The sequence below is a fragment of the Chinchilla lanigera genome, unplaced genomic scaffold, assembly GCF_000276665.1.
Source record: "Chinchilla lanigera isolate Chin_1 unplaced genomic scaffold, ChiLan1.0 scaffold00085, whole genome shotgun sequence".
NCBI lineage: Eukaryota > Metazoa > Chordata > Mammalia > Rodentia > Chinchillidae > Chinchilla > Chinchilla lanigera.
The window spans coordinates 9,165,850-9,185,070 of NW_004955486.1; the positions used below are offsets into that span (position 1 = coordinate 9,165,850).

Genomic DNA, 19,221 nt, shown 5'->3' on the forward strand with positions numbered 1-19,221 from the left:
ATCCCGGATTCTCTGTGGTGGCGGCGAGAGTACTAGGACCTGAGGATGAGCGAGCTTGACCAGTTACGGCAGGAAGCCGAGCAGCTCAAGAACCAGATCAGAGTGCGTAGCTGTGGGCTCTGCGGCCTTGGGCTTATAGGGCAGAAATTGCCCACTGCATGGAGGGCAGATGGTGGGGCAGTGCTCAGGGTTTACATTGAAAAGGAGCCTGCCTTCCTTTTTTCTTTTCTTCTCTTTCCTTTTCTTCTTTTCTGTCTCTCTAGATTGAAGCCCCTGAGATACAGCCTCAGCCCTTTTTAACTTTTATTTTGAAATAGGGTCTCCTGAGTGTTGCCCTGGCTGGGCTCAGACCTATGCCTCCTGCCTCAGCCTCCTAGAGTGCTGGAATTACAGATGTAGGCCACCACACCAGGCTGCCAGTGAAGCTTAATTGGCTCAGTGTGTATTAATTACCGATCAGATACTTGACCTAGTAGGCGTTGTTTTCAGGATTTTTGTCTTACATACTATAATTTGTTATTTGAAGGATTATGAAATATTTCTGTAAGAATTGGTAGTGATTTTCCTGCACCTTTTTTCTTCACTTTGGGAGTTAGCTTTGTGAACCCTCCTGATCACTGTTGGAGGTGACACCTGCCCTCCCCAGGGGGCATGGCTACTAAGAGGAGGGCAGAAAGGGTGCTTTAAACAGGGAGGGGGGAGGTGGTGCATTAATTCAAACAATAAGGGGCTGGGAATTTAGCTCAGCGGCAAAAGCGCCTGCCTGGCAAGCGCAAGGTCGTGAGTTCAGTTCCTGGTACCAGAGAAAAACAAAAAAAACAAAACAAAACAAAAAAATTCAAACAATAAAAAGATGGTATTTTAGGTGTGCTTGATTTATTTTTTGTTAATTTTGAAAGGTAATTTTCCCTTGGGATGATTATTGGAACCTACAACTTTCAAAAGACTGCTAGATAAATCAGAAAGTTCTGGCTAAGTATGAACCAAGCAAAGATTAGCTTTCACGGAATTCTAAAAACATTAAAAATTTTCCCTTCCTTCCTTCGCTGTCTTTTTCTCTCCCTCCCTTCTTTCCTTCTGGCAGTGCTTGAGACTAACCCCAGAGCCTTATGCGGGCTTGGCAAATACTGTAGCACAGAGGAGCACCCCCAGCCCTGAACACTGAATTCTAATACGACTGATAGATAATGTTAAGTTGCAGAATCCATGAGCTTTTTAAAAAAGAGGAGGTCTGAGAAGAATTAATTCTCTCTACTTTTGTGTACATTTTACAGAGAAATAGTGCAAGTGTGTGTCTCTGTTCTCAGACTTAATATGAAGAGCAAGGGAAAGGGAGGTAGGCTTTTCAGGGAAAATCCAGTACTCAGTGTAGTTAGGGGTTTGGTTTGCTTCAAAGAGCTTTCTCCTTGATTCCCTTACCATCTGAAAGACTATCGCTACCCTTCAGAGTTGCACTTTCCAGGAAGTTAGTAGCATGCAGTACACATCTGAACAACAGTTTCTTTTTCTGAGTGCATTGTAAAGACTAATTCTCTCCTTTTAAGCAGCCAGTCATATGTTCAGGCATGCTTTTTGGGAGTTGGAGAAAGATGCACCGAACAGTCATTTTAACAAAAAGAATTCTATTGTAAGAATTTTACACCTGGATATTGGAAAGACCTGCTGTAGCTCAGTGCTCACAAAGGAGATCTAGATCTTTAATATTTTGCCCTTGACCTGTAATCCTAGCACTTGGGAGACTGAGACAGGAGAATCACTGTGAATTTGAGGCCAGTCTAGGCTACCTTGTCTTTGACTTCGTCTCAAATTACCAAAAAAGTAAATAAGTAAAGTTTACCCTGGTCACGATAGTTCAGCATGTCCTCTCCCCCAGAATTAATAAAATATGTTCTAAAATATTTACTTTGATATGACATTCCTGAAATACCTATTTAGGTAGAAACAGAAGACACCCCCCTCAAGCCCCCCCTGCACTCACTTTTGAGGTACCAAGGATTAAACCCAGGGCCTTGTGTGTGCTAGGCCTGTGCTCTGGTCCTGAACCATATCTCAGTCCACTTTTATTTTATTCTCAGACAGGGTCTCGACGTATGGCCCAGGCTGGACACAAACTTGGAATCCTCTCACCCTGGCCTCCTCAGTAACAGATTCCAGGCTGGTGCCACCACACATGCCTCCCTTCCCCTAAAGTTTGCATGACTTCAAAATGTGAGCTTTGGTCTGGTGAGGTGATACACACCTGTAATGTAGTCCCAGCACTCAGGAGACTGAGGTAGCAGGATTGACACAGGTTTGAGGCCACTTTGGGCTCTATAGATATGTATATACCACCACACAGCTTGTTTCCTGACAGCATTGTTTTTGGTAAATGAGAAAGTGAAGAAGCGAGAGATCTATTCCTTCTTGGTACCAAAAATCAGATAGCTAAGAATATAGGAATCAGGATTTTCAGGGGGCACAGAGTTGTGTTGAACATTTCCTTAAAATGACAATGTTTAAGTTTGCCTTGAAGATGCTGTTCTAAATGGTAGTGTCATTTGGCCTGTTTTAAGGCACTTTGTTTTCCTGATGCTTACAAGTTGCTGCTTATAACCAACTGAGACACATTCATCGAGCTAAAGGAAGTCCATGTGGCAGAAGGGAGAGAGCTCGGTTTCTACAGAGCACAGCCCACTAGGCATGGGGTCCCTCCCCGTGCCCAACATCTGTTGGAAGCCTGTGCAGGGACCTCCTCCAGGACCTGCAGGAGGCCATGTGACACGCTTTTCACACCCTTACCGAATTAAAAGCAGCAGAATAGTCATTCTGAACATTTTGCATAATCCAAGGTATGTATTTTTAGACAGGGTCTCCCTGTACAGTTCAGACTGAACTTGAACTCACTGTATAGCCCAGGCTGGCCTTGAACAGCAATCCTCCCTCGGTCTCCCAAGTGCTGGGATTACAGGTGTATGCTGCCACCCCCAGAAGTTGATATGCTTTTATTGAAATACGTGGCAAGATTTAATTTGTGTAGTGACTTCAGAGCTCAGTTTGTCTTTCACACTTAGGCCACACCTTGGTCTGCACTCAGTAAACATCAGGGATGCACAGTGATGCGTCACCTGAGAGTGCCAGAGCCTAGTGTAGGTGCCCTTGGAGGTGGGCTCTTCACCCTGCACAGCTCTGTCTCACCTCTGGTTTTGGTTTGGTTTGGTTTGGTTTGGTTTGGTTTGGTTTGGTTTTTCTCCGGTACCGGGAACCGAACTCACGACCTTCCACTTGCCAGGCAGGCGCTTTTGCCGCTGAGCTAAATCCCCAGCCCCCTGTCTCACCTCTGAAGCAGGGCTGAAGCTGTGCCACTTCCCCTGCCTGGAGTCTGTGGGCACGGTGAAGAGCGAGCATGGTTAATATCCCAAATGGGAAGGGAAAACGCCTTTAAAAAATTAAAACAAGTGGGTGTGGTGGTACATAGCTGTAATCCCAGCCCTCAGGAAGCTGAGGCAGGAGGATTGCCAGTTTGGGGAATTTAAGCCCTGTGTCAAAAAAGTAGGGGTGTGGGGACTGGGGATGTAGCTCAGTGAGTACAAAAGCTGTGAGTTCAGTCCCCAGTTTGGAGAAACAAGGAAGTGGGATTGGGGAGGAAGGAAGGAATGAAGGAAGAATGAAAGATTTCTGATTGCCCAAGGCATACATGCTGGTTAAAGGATGTAGAACGTGTATCAGGAAGAAGTGGCCAATGATTCCCAGTTATTTCCTTTATTTGTCTTCTTTTTCCCAGTTATTTTCTTTCTTAGATTTGCTTTTCAGCTGAAATACCCCAAAGGACCGCTTTCTTTTTCTTTTTTTTTGAGACAGAGTCTCGCTGTGTAGCCTAGGCTGGCCTCGAACTTGCAGCAATTCTCCTGTCTCAGCCTCCCGAGTGCTGGAATTACAGGTGTGCACCACCACGCCTGGCAGACCTTTAAATTCTTGTTTGATTGTGTTGTTGAGGAAACAAGGGCTCCCAAAGGCAGGCTTGTTAGGATACAGCTTCCTCTGTGGCAGCCAGCTGTGCTCCACGTGTTCAGAGCGCTGTCCAGGGACTGCGGACTGTGCCAGTTTGGTCTGTTGTTGGGGTGTCAGCCTGTGCATGTTGCCATGGGGCTTCAGATAAGACCAGTTGGTGGTGATGGGTTAGACTCCTCGCCATGCAGCTAGTGGCATTGGAGAGGAGTCTTCACAGTGGCCAGTGTTCTGCCTCCACAGTGGCAGCTCTTTGCAAGGGAGGCCACCTCTTCCCACCCTGTGGGGAAGAAGTGTCTGCTCTGAGAAGTGCCCTGCGCATGTTATGCACCTGTCCCGTCCCGTCCCATCCCATCCCGTCCCGTCCCGTCCCGTCCTGTGCCATCCCAATGAGGGTGGCATGAATTTGGCCAGCTTGGGTGTCCCTCGTGTTCCATAGGCTTCGCTGCAGCTTCTTCTCCTGAGTACATCCAGCACTAGGCAGGGTGAAACTGCTTAAAGCCTAGGTTTTGTTTTCTTCGTTTAAGAAAATCCTTATTTTTTAAACCCATACCCAAAGCCATCCTTATTTTTTAAACCCATGACATCAATAAGCATGAAACGCTTAATATTCATAAATACCAACAATGCTTGACAGGAAAAACTCACTGACAAAGACTTGCTACTGTGGATCTCCCACATCCACTTTACACCCAACGGCGTTTTTTTTTGTCTTGTTTTGTCTTGTGGTCCTGGGGATCAAATCACGCTGGGCAGGTGCTCAACCACTGAGTTGCACACCCAGCCATGCTCTCCAAATTTTATTACTGATGAGAAATACTTGATTACATGATTCTTATGTTTTAATTACGAGCAGAATCAGTAATAGTTTTTTGAAGAGAGAGGACTCTAGAGGCTTGGTATATTTATACAGTAATGGAAGCTCATATGTTTCCCTATGGTCAGTTTATAACGTTTCCCTCCGGCTTCCTGGAAGAAGAGTCCTATCTGTATTAAAGCAGCTTGTCCCTAACCCTGATGGGGACCACCCACCTGGGCCAGGGGATACAAGGGAAACAGGTGGTCAGACAACAGCAAAGGGAAGCATTCTACTCAGAATTGTCATGAGTCCTTTGAATTATGCCTTAACCCAGATGTTGAGCCTTTTAAGCTATTACCTCATTTTCCTTCAATGCAAATTTTTTGATTATAAAAATGCATGCTAATTTAAGATTTTGGGACTTTTCTAGTTACTTTGATGGCTTGTTAATAATGAAAATATATGAGTTAGCATATTACATCCTTGACAGTTCTCACCTGCTTCCCTATGTTGTATAGATGATGGTCTGTACAGATAGTGATCTATACTGACGAACCATCACAGTTTGATGATCAGATGGCAAAAGCCAGAAAGTCTCAGGAATTCTAGGTGCCTTGTCTCTACAGAACTGAGATTTAATGATTGAAAACAAAATCCTTAGTACTCTAAAGGAACAGTTATTTGGCTGGACAGCAGGTCTTAAAGCTGGCTTGCTTTGGGCCCTGTCCCCTTGGGAAGACACAGCCAGCATAGCCATCTGTGGGAGGGTGGCATCGAGTGCCAGGCCCCTGGTGGCTGTCCTCGTGCTGCCTGTAGTTCTGGGTCCTGGGCCCTTGCTGGTCCAATGAAGGCGTGCAGTCTAGACATACTTGGCTACTACAAGCTGTGTGCAGTGTGGCCTGGACAGTGTCCAGCAGCCATTGACTGGGATGATAGGGAAGCATCCTTGCTCTGCTTTTCCTCTTTTTTTTTTTTGTTATTTTGGAGACAGGGTCTCGCTATGCAGTTCAGGCTGGCCTTGAGCTCACTTCATAGCCCAGCCTGGCCTCGAACTCAAAACAATCCTCCTCCCTCAGCCTCCCAAATGCTGGGATTACAGGCGTGCGCCACCACGCCGGGCTGCTTTTCCTCTTGCCTGGGGCTCTGAAACTTCTGTGAGGGCCTGGGACTGGAGGTCTGGGTCGTGACTAATTGTCCCTCTTATTATTTCCTAGGATGCTCGGAAAGCATGTGCGGATGCAACTCTCTCACAGGTAAGAGGCCAGTGCCCTGTGAAGCCACCAACCAGGCTCTGCACAGAGCTGTGCCCAGCCTGTCCCATGTGATAGACCGGGGGATTCATTCTGGTGATGGGCAGGAGTAATGGGCTTTTTTTACTTAGATGAACACAGTGTCTCCAGCTTTGAGTTACCTCTCATCACAGAGTTAATAGCTGTAAAATCCTGTTGTTAAACTGTGGTATTCTCTCCTTGACAGAATCTGCATTAGAGCTTCAGTTTTTAGCGTCCAGTTTGGCAGCTCCTCAAAAAGTTGACCGTAAAATTACTATACAACCCAGAAACTTCCCGCAAGACACGCCCAGAAGTATTGAACACTGGTTTTCAACCAAACACATGGATAGTACACATTCCAAGACCGACAGTAGGGCTCATGCCTTCCCTACATGCACGGACCCATGGCCACGCTAGGGCTGGGGCAGTGTGACCTGCAGTGTAGGTGGACACACACATGCACTGTGGTCTCAGTGTCAGCACTTGCCCTTCTCCTGCAAGGCATGGGATGAGACCAGGATAACGAGCTGAATGATGCAGGCAGTGTGATCAAGGCCAATAGGCAAACTTTTCCGTTTCATAGATTTGGAGTTGGGTTATTGAAACCCTGGAAAACAAAACTGCTGGTTTACTGGGGACTATTGTGTACCACGTTCACTCCAGCACTGTTCATGGCAGCTGAGAGGTGGAGCCTGTGTGGGCTGTGGTGTGTGTGTGCAGTGCAGTGTCACTCAGCTGTGAAAAGGAGCACAGCAGTGACCTGGCACAGGTGAGCTCACAGGCCAGACATGAAGGGTTGTGCATTCTATAGTTCCACCTAGAGAGAATACCCACAACAGAAAGATCCGCAGAGACAGGGAGTGGATGCGTGGCGCTGCAGGGAAGGTGGGAAAGGAGTGGGCGAAGCTCTCCACGGACGGAGGTCTTCTGGGGCGGGAGTGGGCATGATGGAAACTGGACTGCGTGACGGTTGCACAGCGCTATTTGTGCGCCGGCTGCTGCTGATTCGGCACTTCAGCATGGTGGCCTTGCCAGGTGTGATGGCACACACCTGTGATCCCAGCACTCGGGAGGCTGAGGCAGGAGGATTGTTGCAAGTTTGAGGCCAGCCTGGGCTACAAAGTGAGCTCAAGGACAGCCTGAACTGTATAGCGAGACCCTGTCTCAAAAAGACAAAAAAAAAACATGGTTGCCTTATGTTATGGGAACTTGCTGAGGCCCAGCAAGAGGAGGGAGTAGGGAGAGGAGCAGGGCCCGTGCAGGCTGGCACTATACTATATCCATGTGAGAGAGGGAGATGCCTGAGACATGGTGAGGATCACAGACAACTGGGTGCCCACGCCAGACCCGCCAGTCCAGGAGAGCAGGAGAGCTGCAGGTCGAGTTGCTTCTTCACAAGTATTAATCCACCGGAACTCTTTCTTTTTAAGATCACAAACAACATCGACCCAGTGGGAAGAATCCAGATGCGCACCAGGAGGACTTTAAGGGGGCACCTGGCCAAGATCTATGCCATGCACTGGGGCACAGACTCCAGGTATGTGCCACATGGCGGGACAGTGCCCCATAGAAGTGAGTTGCTGCATCTCCTAGGGCAGGATGCCAGAGAGCCAGAACAGTGCCCATCACAGGAGCATGCTGCCTGCCCTTGGTTCTGCTTACCTGGCTGGCTGAGTGTACTCACTCTACCATGAAGTGCTGCTGTTCATGCCAGCCCTGGCTTTGTTCCCTCAGCTCTGCTGCACGCTGCTCATATGACCTCAGGGATATTATCTCTGTGCCCTCAGCCTGCTCTGTGGTCCCCAGGACCCTAGAGCCTGCCCAGGGCGCTGGAGGATGGAGCAGGCTGAGCATCTGGCAGCAGTGTGAGGACCTGACTTGGTCTCTTTCTTGCCCAGAGGGATATGGGGTGCTCTACAGTTGCAAGTGACTGTCCCCACCTCCCTGCCTGTGTCATAAGGAGAGCCCTCCCTCAGGGCTTCTGGTCCCCACTTTCTGTTCTGCCCCTTGCTCAGACTTTGTCTTTACCTGGGCCTGTGATCTCTGCCCCTGCCATTGGCACCCTTCTCACCTATCAATGCCTGGCTTGGGCTGGGCCCTCAGCCTACCACCTACTCTCGAGTGGCCCGTTACTTTCAGAGGCTGTTAGGTCTGTCCCCTCTGCCTATTACACCCAAATAATTCAATAAAATTTTGCTTGACTTGTGTAACTATACTATGCTTTTTTACCCTAATAGGCGTCCTGATAGTCCTTTTTTGAGTAGTATTTTTTTCACATACAATTGCCAGAATGGAATTTTCTGCTTGGCTTCTTCATTGTTCATGGAATTGTCTGCTTTTAGAGTGTAAACAGCTGGAGAACAAAAGCTTCTATCTTTAGTTTGTTCTGTACAGGCCCCCATTCAATTGGCGTGCAGATGAGTGCTGGCGTGACTTGTGAGTGCTATGGTGGTAGGGATGGTGGGGGCTGGGAGCGGTGCTCGGGCACGCTTTCTAGTGGACCAAGGCATGGGTCTCATATCTCCATGTGGACACCTACTCTCCAAAATTCTGAAATGTAAATTTGATATAAATATTTTTTCACAGGATTTAGATCAGGGCCTCATACTTGTAGATAAGCACTCTACTGCTGAGCCACATCGCAGCCTGGAGTGTGTTCTGAACGCTCCCACTGCAGAGAATGGTAAATAAGCCGCAGAGCTGGTGGCTGCATTAGTCCCCTGGTTAGGTCATTCCGCGATGTAAACATGAACCTCACAAATATATACCATTGTCCACTAAAATGCATGTAATCTGGGCAGGGTGGTACAGTCCCAGAATCCCAGCACTCAGGAGGCTGAGGTAGTAGGATCACCAGTTCAAGGTCAGCCTGAGCTATGTGGCAAGTTCAAGGCCTGCCTAGCCAACCTAATGAGGTGCTGTCTCAAAAAAATAAACAATAAACTGAAATAAATAAAAATTTAAAGTAAATTAAAAGTGTTTCCATGGTGGTGCACACTTATAAACTCCCCTGCTTGGGAAAACTGAGGCAAGAGGATCAAAAACCTGGGCAAGTTAGCAAGATTGGCTCAAAAGTCAAAGGAAGTTGAGGCTGTGGCTTAATGGTAGGGCACTTATCTAACATACTCTTGGTCCTGGGTACCCCTAAAAATTTGAGTAGTAAATATATATGTTTTGTACCAGGCGTGGTGGCGCATGCCTGCAATCTCAGCCCTGGGGAGGCTGACCCAGGAGAATCATTGTGAGTTTGAGACCAGCCTGGTTACAAAGTGAACTCAAGGCCAGCCTGAACTGCATTGTGAGACCTTGTCTCAAAAAAACAATCAATCAATGAATCAATAAATGTGCTGTGACTCAAATAAGTGAAATTAGGAAAAAAAGAAAGAAAAAATAGACAAGGAAAAGCACTGTTGTTACTAACTTGTCCATCTTGGGATTGCTGTCAGCAGGACGTGGGAGCAGGATGCAACTTCCACGTGTGGGGACATTGTGTGCTGCCTGTGCAGTGCAGGGTGCGCGGTCTGGGACCTGCACTTGGGTCCCAGCAGTGTGCTCTCCGCAGACCCCAGCTCTGCATGAGCATCTGGGCATCAGGAGAGACAAGTGTGGCCCCGGGGGCTCAGAGCAGCGTGTGGCCTGAGCAGTGGGACGAGGCCTGTGTCCATCTGGGCTCAGACATGGGCTGTGCCTCGAGCAAAGCAAGGCGGTGGATCAGTAGGACCAAAGTCCGGGTCAGTGGAGCCTCTGAGCAGGGGCAGCACTAGGGAGGCCCCAGGAGCCTGATGAGGTCATGTTGGTGTCCTCCCTGCACAGGGTACTAGGTACTGTTCATGGCTTCTTTTTCCCCCAGTACTGGGAACCAAACTGGGGACCTTGTACTTGCCAGGAAGGTACTTAGGCTTTTTAGCGCACTTATTGGCATGCGCTACCATTCCCAATTGTATTATTACTCTGTCAACCGGACAAGTGTGTTCCATAATGTATGATCACAAAGAAAAACCACAATGTGGTGCTGAACAAGACCTCGCTGTGCAGAGCCTTCAGGAATTACCTGTTTTCAGCGTAGACCAAGGGCTGCCTCTAGAGTCCAGAGTCACTGGTTGGGGTTTTATCTTTCTGCTGTGTGATTTCCCTGTGTCCTCATTTTCATATCTGTTGCCTTTGTAGACAGAGGTTATCACAAAAGAAGACTCTGTCCTAGGGAGTGGCATGTAGCCAGGTGCAGAGTGTATTCCTAGCATGTCTGGACCTTGGGTTTGACCCCAGCCCCACAGGAGTCAGCGGCTCTTTTTCCTGACTCAAAGTAATTCTGAGGGAGTTACTTTGTTGTGTGCGGCTCTCCCTCCGCCATGGTGGTGAGAGGCGTATTTGTGCATGTGTGTTGAGTGTGCATATCGATGGGTCTGTTAGTGAGATTTGAAGTGCACATCTGGCCACGTAGGTTAATGTTGGTTTTCTCTTGTTCCCAGTCTACCAAAGTCTCTCCCAAGAAGTGAGAGCCCTCTCTGGGCATGGTGTACTCTGGTGGGGCAGCAGAGTGCTCGTATCACAGGCAGGGAAAGACTTTGGGCATGCTGCCTTGACCCAGCCGTCACTGGCCTGGGATTAGAGGTGCATTTTCTCTCACCTTCGGGGATCAGCACTCGGCTTAGTGCCACCTGGCCCTGAGAGTCAGCAGTTATTAATCCTCTGCCCGGGTACTGCTGAAGGTGACTCCCTGGCCCACAGATGAGCTCCGAGCCACAGGGGCCACCTTCAGGGAGGGATTTGCAGTTCTGGTGTGGGCAGCTGAGCCTGGACGCAGAGGAGTGCCATTGAGAATGGTGTTTCAGGCCCAGGCCATCTTGCCTTCTTCCTAATTCCATCACTCTGGGGTCTCCTGCCAGAAGACAACGAGCCTGGTGACTTAACAAAACCCTGTCTCAGAGTAATGAAGTAATGAACTAAGGGTCCAGGAGTGGCAGAGTGTGCAGGCCTTGGGCTCAGTCCCCAGCCCCACTGGAAGTTTGTCATTGGAGAGCCGGGGCCAGCTCAGGACTGGAAAGGAGCTTTGTAGGTAGAAGGCCCTATGCTCAACCCCAGCACCAAGACAAACACAATTGCATCTGAAAAGTAACCGGTTGGGAGGGTTAAAAGCATCAAAACTGGTCAAAATTGTGTTTCACTCAAGCTTTCCATGAGCTTCAAGGAGCAAAGTGTGCTTCCAGCTGAAATGGTCAAACCTGTGTCCTCTGGTTGAGATTTTGAAGATGGAAACATATATGTCACTGCTTATGTAGTGTGCCGACAGCATCTTGCCCATTCCTCAGCCCTGAACTCCATGCTGTGGCCCCCACAGGGTGTCTCATCTGCTTGCTCAGCCTGCTTTCCTGGGGATTCGGTTCCTCTACCTCTGCGAGTCCTGCCCCATTCTACAGCGCAGATGGACCAGCCTGTCCACGCACAGACAGTGACCGTAGCATAGCTTCATAGACCAATAACCAGTCCTGACAGTTCATAGAGGCATAGCTGTCAGTTGTCTATCTGCCACAGGCTGCCTGCTGCCACCTCCTGCTTCTGGAGACCCATGTTCTGGTTTTAGCTCAGCCTGGGAAGTTCCACTAGGCTTTTTGGTTGGCAGATGTTTCATGGGTTTGGAATGTCCAAAAGCTTTTTATTTCTTATATCCAGGCTTCTCTGTGTTGAAATGGGACAGGAAATGGCAGACTCAGGAGAGAGCTGTGTGTCCTGCTCTGGGTTTGCAGTGAAAAGACTGGGCAGCCCTGGCAGCTGTACCCCTGGCAGACAGAGCTCTGAGCACCAGTTGCACTCCAGGTTGATAGTGACCTGTATCCGTGTCTCATTCTGGGCTTGCACAGTTGGTCTAACTTTCAGGTTCTTCCTGTGAGTAGGTGTGCTTTGTCTCGAGCAGTTGTCACATTTACACCGTGGGAGTCACCAACACTGCACTTCCTCTGCCTTCCATGGTAAGGTTCCTGTGCCATGAGACTGATGACTGCTCTGTCTGTCCTTCAGGCTCCTCGTCAGCGCCTCACAGGATGGGAAACTCATCATCTGGGACAGCTACACCACAAACAAGGTGAGCTGCACAGACCATTCCTAAAGGGAAGTTCCCTGGGGTGTGCAAGATTGCTCAGCTTGTCTCTCCCTTCCTTGGGTGTCCAGGAGAGCTGGCTCGCACTCTGCTTGTTTTGGGAAGTCTTGGCTTTTACGTAGAGAATGCAGAAATACAGCTTTTCATTTAGTTACTACGAGAGGTTTTTTTACAAGAGATAATCTGAGAGGCATTATACTTTATAAATTAAATTATTTTTAAAGTTTAGCCTTGCCAGGGCTGGGGATTTAACTCAGCAGCACAGCGCCTGCCTGGTAAGCGTGAGGTCGTGAGTTCAATTCCTGGTACCGGAAAACAAAACAAAACAAAAATTTATCCTTGCCAGGCATGGTGGCACATACCTATAATCTCAGCATTTGGGAAGCCAAGGTAGGTTGATCATTAAGAATTCAAGTCCAGCCTGGCCTACATAAGACCTTGTCTCAAAAAAATCAATCAGTAAATAAAACATATATACATACATTTAAAAAAAGCAATTTAGCTAGGTGTGATGGGACATGCCTGTAAACCCAGCACTTTTGAGGCTGACGCACGAGGATTGCTGTGAGTTTGAGGCCAGCCTTGGCTACATAGTGAGTTTGAGGCCCACCTGAACTACACAATGAGACTCTGTCTCAAAAAAATAAAAAATAAAAATTAGCCTGGGACCAGGAATGTGACTCAGAGGTAGAATGCTTGCCAAGCATGCACAAAGCTATGGACTTTGATCCCCAGTACCTCAAGTAAAACAAATTGAGCTGAGCACAGAGGCTCATGTGTGCCTCTAATCCTGGCTACTCATGAAGCCGAAGCACGAGAATCTCTGGAGCCCTGGAGTTCAAGCCACGGGGTAGGGCCAGAGGGTTTGCCTAGCTTATGCAAAGTCCTGGGTTCAGTCCCCAGCACTGCCAAACAAATTTAATCCAGGCTTGTCTTGTTTGAAAAGTTGTGTCATCAATGCAAACAGGTAGGAACCTCGTCCAATCCTGGTCTAGTACTAGTGCGTATAACAAGCTGCGGAAATTCCAGCAAACCTGTCTATAGCACAGGCTGATGTGTGCAGGACTGGCGATGGCGAGCTTGGTACCTCAGTAAAAACACTTGTTTCTTCAGGTGGGTACAGCCATGCTGACAAGCTGTCAGTGACAGTGCTTCCTCTCTGTGCCTCTTCATGAGGAGGCTCATCAGCCAGAGCACTGCTGATGAGCGCCTACCTACCATAAATTGTGACTTTAGTAGGTGACAGATTACATTGGCGTTCTGGTCTGTAGCTTTGGATTTCCATCCATGTGACTGGTCACATGTAAATTTCTCTCCCAAAAAGTTGTAATTTTGGCCCTTACTTTCTCTGTCACCGCCCATGCAGTGAAAGTTGAGAGCTAGAAATAGAATCATAGTGTCAGGAGTTGATGCTCATTTTTTGAGACAGGGTCTTGCTGAGTTACGCACACTTGACTCTGACTTCACAAGCTCTCCTGTCAGGTGGCTGAGACTGCAGGTGTGTGTGCTTTGCCCAGATCATGGTGGTGATGTCAACCTGACGGTGTGTACTGCATCTGTCTGTTGTCAGGTGCACGCCATCCCCCTGCGTTCCTCCTGGGTCATGACTTGTGCTTATGCCCCCTCTGGAAACTACGTAGCCTGTGGTGGCCTGGACAACATTTGCTCTATCTACAACCTGAAGACTCGAGAAGGGAACGTGCGCGTGAGCCGTGAGCTGGCAGGACACACAGGTACACATTCCGGTTCGGGGGCCACGGACGCTGCTGCCTCCTGGGGTTGTGTGTGCTCTTGCAACTCACTATCGTGAGTTGTATCAGTCATCCCTCATTATCTCAGTTTAGTATGGTGACAGTTTCGGTGGGGTGTGGTGGTACATACCTGTAAGCCCAGCATTCTGGGAGGCTGTGTCAGGAGAATCGCAGGGAAATCCAGCTGGAACACTCAGTGAGGCTGTCTCAAGCATAGAGCTGGGTGGCCCTGCAGCCCTCCATGCAGTCCCCAGTACTGAGAAAAGAAAAGATGGGCTGCTTGTTTTGCTCATCTCTGTTCTACACTACTTCCTTTCTGCCCCTCCTCAGTTGACTCCCTGGTTTCTCCTTTAAATGCTGTTGTGTTTGGAGAACAGTTCTGCTCAGTGTGAGCTGGGTGTGTTGGGACAGCTGTGCTGTGTGGTCTGTGGTTGTCTATATGTACTTATGTTTATGAGAGCAAGATGTTTTGTGTGTTTTGAAGAAATGAGGCTTAGAAATTTGAATAAGTTCCAAAAAATGTGAGTAGTCTTGTATGCTCACACCTGTACTTGGCTCGTGGCACTCCTGCCCTCCTGCAGATATGCTCTTCAGCGTCCTGTGCGGAGCCCCAGCCTCAGATGAGCAGGAGGTCAGAAACAGCACACTGTACATTTTCCTGTGGTAAATTCCTAAGTTAGGCATAGGAAGGAGTTCACAAAAGTAACTAATAAATGCTCACAGCGACCCGTGATAATAAAAATGTTTTTCAGACCTGTGAGTTGGTTTTTCTGTACATGTAGTAGTTTCAGGCTGGGTTGACCTTGGGGGTCTGTTCTGTTTTGTTTTGTCTTGGTACTGTGAGTTGAACTCAGGACCTTGAGCTTTCTAGGCAAGCACTGTACCACTGAACTCTATGCCCGGGCCCAAGCGAGCGAGACTGCGGTGGTGTAGTAGGTGTGCTGCTGCTGGTGGGGCTCCCCACATTCATCCATCTGAATGTCTCTTGTTTTCCTTTTGTTTGCAGTGCCAAGGCTCTGACGCAGGGCCTTGTACATGCCAGGCAACCTCACTACGCCCAGCTCTGATTTTGTCTGTATTTTATTTTTTTGAGGCACAGTCTCATTATGTAGTTCAGGCTGCACTTGAACTTGGAGCAGTCCACGTGCCTCACCTCCCTTAGTGCAGAGATTATAGCCGTGCACCACCATACCTAGTTTATCTTTATTGTCGAACAATGTTTTTTCTCGATACATAGAATTCCAGGGTGGCTTTTTAAACCCCCTCCCTTAAGCAATTTAAAGATGTACTTTTGGCTTTATCAATTTGTCTGTGATGTGCCTAGATAAGATATTTTCCTTGCATTCATTATGCATGTAAACTTTGTGGGTTTTGAGGGGGTTCTTTCTGAGACAGGATTTTTTTATATAGTTCAGGCTGGCCTTGAACTCACTTTGTACCCCAGGCTGACCTTGAACTTGTAGTGATCCTCCTGCCTCAGCCTCCTGGATGCTGAAATTACAGGTAGTGCGCCACCACACCCGACCAATTTTGTGTTTTATTAAACTTGTAGGAGTTGAGCAGTGTCTTCAGGTGCCTCTTTGGCTGCTGTTCTTTCCACTTTAGCCGATGGGTTTTCCCATGCGCTGGTCTCTACTTTCTGGCCTTCCCAGCCATCTCCACCTACTCTGGTTTGTTTATTTCTCTTTCTACTCAAGTTCTGTGGACTTCACACATCTCTGGCATGCAGCTAGGGTACCCAGCAGACTTTTCCTGTCAGGTGGTTTGAGGGAGGCACGTCCCCTATAATAGCATAAAATCCAGCCAAAACTTAGATTTGTGAACCTTCGATGGTTTGTATTGTTTTCCAGTTTTAGAGTTTGTCTTTGCTTCTATTTTAAAATGGTTTTCATATTTTTATTAGGATTTCCTTTTTACTTAAAACAAGTGTATTGCGTTAGTGTTTTGAGCAGTTACAATAATTGCCTTTAAAATCCTTGTCTACTGACAGGTGTAGTGGCACATATCTGTAATCTTAACTGTTGGGGAGGCTGAAGCGGGAGGAGTCTTAAGGTTGAGGCCAACTTCACAAGATCACATCTCGAGATTTAAAAGGGGTGGGGGCTGGGCAGTGTAGTGGTAGTCTCCCTGGGTTTTGTCCCCAGTATGGCTCAAAGAAATTCTTTTCTGCTAATGGTAGCATCTAGTCTTCCTGCTTGTGGTCTCTGGGACTTTTCTTAAATTGGGTGACATTTTGCTGTTTTATGTGTGTTTAGCCATTTTTAATTCCAGCCCAGACATAAATGTCATAGACACTCCAGACGCTGTTGTGTTCCTGTGAGATACCCATGTTTAGTTTGTCTTATCAGGCAGAGAAACTGTCTTTCCTTTGTCAGCAGCAGTGGAAATCTCCTGTTCTCTTGGCATGGGCTGCAGTCTGTGTCCTGCATGTGGCATCAGAGTCAGGCATGTGGGCAGCTGTGTGCATGACTCTGGGCCCTCTGGCATCTGCTCCAGCCCCTCTCACCTTGAGCCCCAGGTGATTGTCAGGAGTGGGCTCTGGGGTCACTGCTGCCCTTGGTGTCGTGGAGCACAGGTGCATGTAGACCAGCCAGCCCTCCCCACTGCAGAGTCTGAATCCCAGGCTGTGGACCCAGGACCGACCTCAGAGCCAGCACAGTGGGCAGTTATAAAGTGAGGGTGCCCTGTGGCAGGACTAACTAAGGAGTTAAGTGACTGGGGCAGAGTATTTACTACAGTTATTAATTGCCTAAAATCTGATTTTTGACTAACCCACATGGCCCAGACATGCAGACTGCTCTCGGTGATGAGCCTCAGTAGCTAGTGGAAGTAGTCGATCCCTGTCCTTGAAGACTACTGTCTCTGAGACCCCATGTGAATGTGGGCCCCAGAGTACTGAGAGCCCAGTGCTCTCTCTGAGGCCTGATGACAGCATTTTTCGGTGCTGGAACCCAGTGTGGCAGCTAGAGCTTTGTTTCTCGGGCACAGGTTTCTTCCTCCAGTGAGAAGTTGGGCATTCTTCATATTCAAGGGTGCAGAATGGATTTCGTTGGGGCAGGAACCAGCAAACTTGGATAAAGAGGAGAAGAGACTGTCTCCTCGTCAGATCTGTCCAGAAGTCACGCCAGGCCCTTGGTTATTTTTGTTGCCTTTGTCTAGGCAGCCCAACCCCCACCCCCGCTGACTGGAGGCAGGCCCAGCGCTTTTCCTCAGCTGCCCCCAGCCCGCCCAACGCCTGGAGAATGTGTCCGCTTTTCAGGGCTGGCCACCCGGCCTGGCACAGCCTGCTGTTGCCTAGAACATGTCCTACGCCCACCTGCCAGCGCTTAATCCTGGTAGACCCTGGGCCACCTGGCGGCATGGCAGCACCAGGCAGCCAAGGCTGCAGCTTGTGACTGCTGTGTGGCCACAGCACTCGTGGCTGAAACTTGATTTCCTGGAAAGTCTGCTCACATTCTCCTCCGGCCTGTCTGTTGTGCAACCTTTTATGATCTGCTCCTTCTTTCAGCATGGAGTCTCCTTCCTCTCTGGCTCTTTCCTGCTTCAGGTCTTTGGGTTGCCCCTTCCCCCTATGCCTACTCTTTTCCTTTTGACTCACTGAAGTAAGTGCCTGCACCCCTCGTGGCACTGAGGGCCTTTCCTACAGTTCTAGGCTAACGTTCTCCCCCTTTCTGGGACAGAAACTGCTGCAGATTCTGTTGTTATTCCTGGGGCCCCTGGGGCCGTCCTGGTTCCAGGCATCCTGAACCCTTTTTCAGGCGGAGTTTCATCCTTGACCTGCCCTTTCTCAGGCGGAGTTTCATCCTTAACCTGCGTTCCCTGATGCAGGGTGGAAGCTAAACACTGTCAGTTTGTATCATTATGGAAGTTCAGGGAAGACCATTTTGCCTTTTTGAGACAAGGTCTCACTATGCAGTTCAGGCTGGCCTTGAACTCACTATGTAACCCATGCTGGCCTCAAACTCACAGCGATCTTCCTGCCTCAGCCTCCCAAGTGCTGGGACCAGGTGTGCACTACCATGCCAGGCTTGGAGAAGAAATTGCAGTTCTCTTGTGTTTTCTCCTTAAAATCTTATCCAGCGCCAGGTGTGGTGGCACACACCTGTAATCCCAGCACTTGGGACGCTGAGTCAGGAGGATCATTGTGAGTTCAAGACCAGCCTGGGCTACAAAATGAGCTCAAGGCCAGCTTGAACTGCATAGTGAGACCCTGTCTCAAAAAGAGAAAAAAAAAGATCCCATCCAAAACTGCAGTATTATTAGCTTTTCGTTAGCTTGTTTGTTTAACCTCTTGCTATGTAGTCCATGCTGGCCTTGACCTTGCCGTATAGCCCATGCTGGCCTCTAACTCAGGATACCCCTGCCTCAGCTTCCTGTATGTGAAGATCATAGGTGCTCACTACAATGCTGTCTTAAAGTTGTAGATAATTGTGCCGTCTGTGCCCTAATCCGTTTTTGTTGTTGGACATTCGGGCTGTTTTCAGTTTGTGGCTCCTTGCCCTAGAGGCTGCAGTCTGGAGCCCATCCACAGGTGACTGGTTTCTCTGCCCTCGCCACAGCATGGGGAGCAGTCCTCTCAGGCACTGGCACTTGGCCGCACCAAGTGCTCTCAGGATTAGCAGCCACTGGCCCCTGAGGCACCTGTCTCAGCACCGCCTGCCACACTACAGGGAGCCCTTGGTCCTGCACCCATGGCTTCCAGGGAACTCAGAATGGCCCTGGCAGGCCGCGGATGTAGCTCAGTGGTGCAGCACCTGCCTGGCAAGCACAGGGTCCTGAGCCCGATTCCTGGCATCAAAAAAAAAAAAAAAAAAGCATAAACAAATCAATATTCTATAAACCAGGCGTGATGGCACACGCCTGTAATCCCAGCACTTTGGAGGCTAAGGCAAGAGGATCATTGCAAGTTCAAGACCAGCCTGGGCTATAAAGGGAGCCCAAGGCCAGCCTGAATTGCATAGCGAGACCCTGGCTCTGGATGCTTGGGGGTGAGGCCAGGATTAGGCCAGGATGGAGTCCAGCCTTCCATATGTGTGTATGTACACACACACATATACACACGCACACAATCTCCTGCTTCATGACTCCTCTCAGCAAGAGCATCTTTTGTGCAGAGCCAGCCCTGCGCCTCCCAGCAATCAGGGAGACTCACGGCCACTGGGAGCCACTGTGCAGGGGAGGGTTGGCTCGTCTAAAATACACAGTGCCTGTGTGGCCTGCACCCCACCTCATGCACCCTGCACAGGAAAGCCCAAAAGATCAAAGGCTGAGCCGTACAGTGATGAGCTTAGCTGTATCCTGGCTTAGTTGCAAGTGACTCCT

The 19,221-nt window shown here is 48.8% G+C and overlaps 1 protein-coding gene across 2 annotated transcripts in view; it reads left to right on the top strand.

The window, feature by feature from the left end:
• The window catches only part of Gnb1 (guanine nucleotide binding protein (G protein), beta polypeptide 1), a 26,457-nt gene continuing 7,236 nt past the window's right edge, over positions 1-19,221 (top strand). For both annotated transcript variants that reach the window (XM_005404194.1, XM_005404196.1), the window contains exons 1-5: positions 1-102; positions 5,998-6,036; positions 7,485-7,591; positions 12,070-12,133; positions 13,719-13,881. In XM_005404194.1, coding sequence (XP_005404251.1) covers positions 46-102; positions 5,998-6,036; positions 7,485-7,591; positions 12,070-12,133; positions 13,719-13,881 — 430 coding nt within the window. In that variant the 5' untranslated portion in view covers positions 1-45. The remainder of the gene's footprint in view (positions 103-5,997; positions 6,037-7,484; positions 7,592-12,069; positions 12,134-13,718; positions 13,882-19,221) is intronic.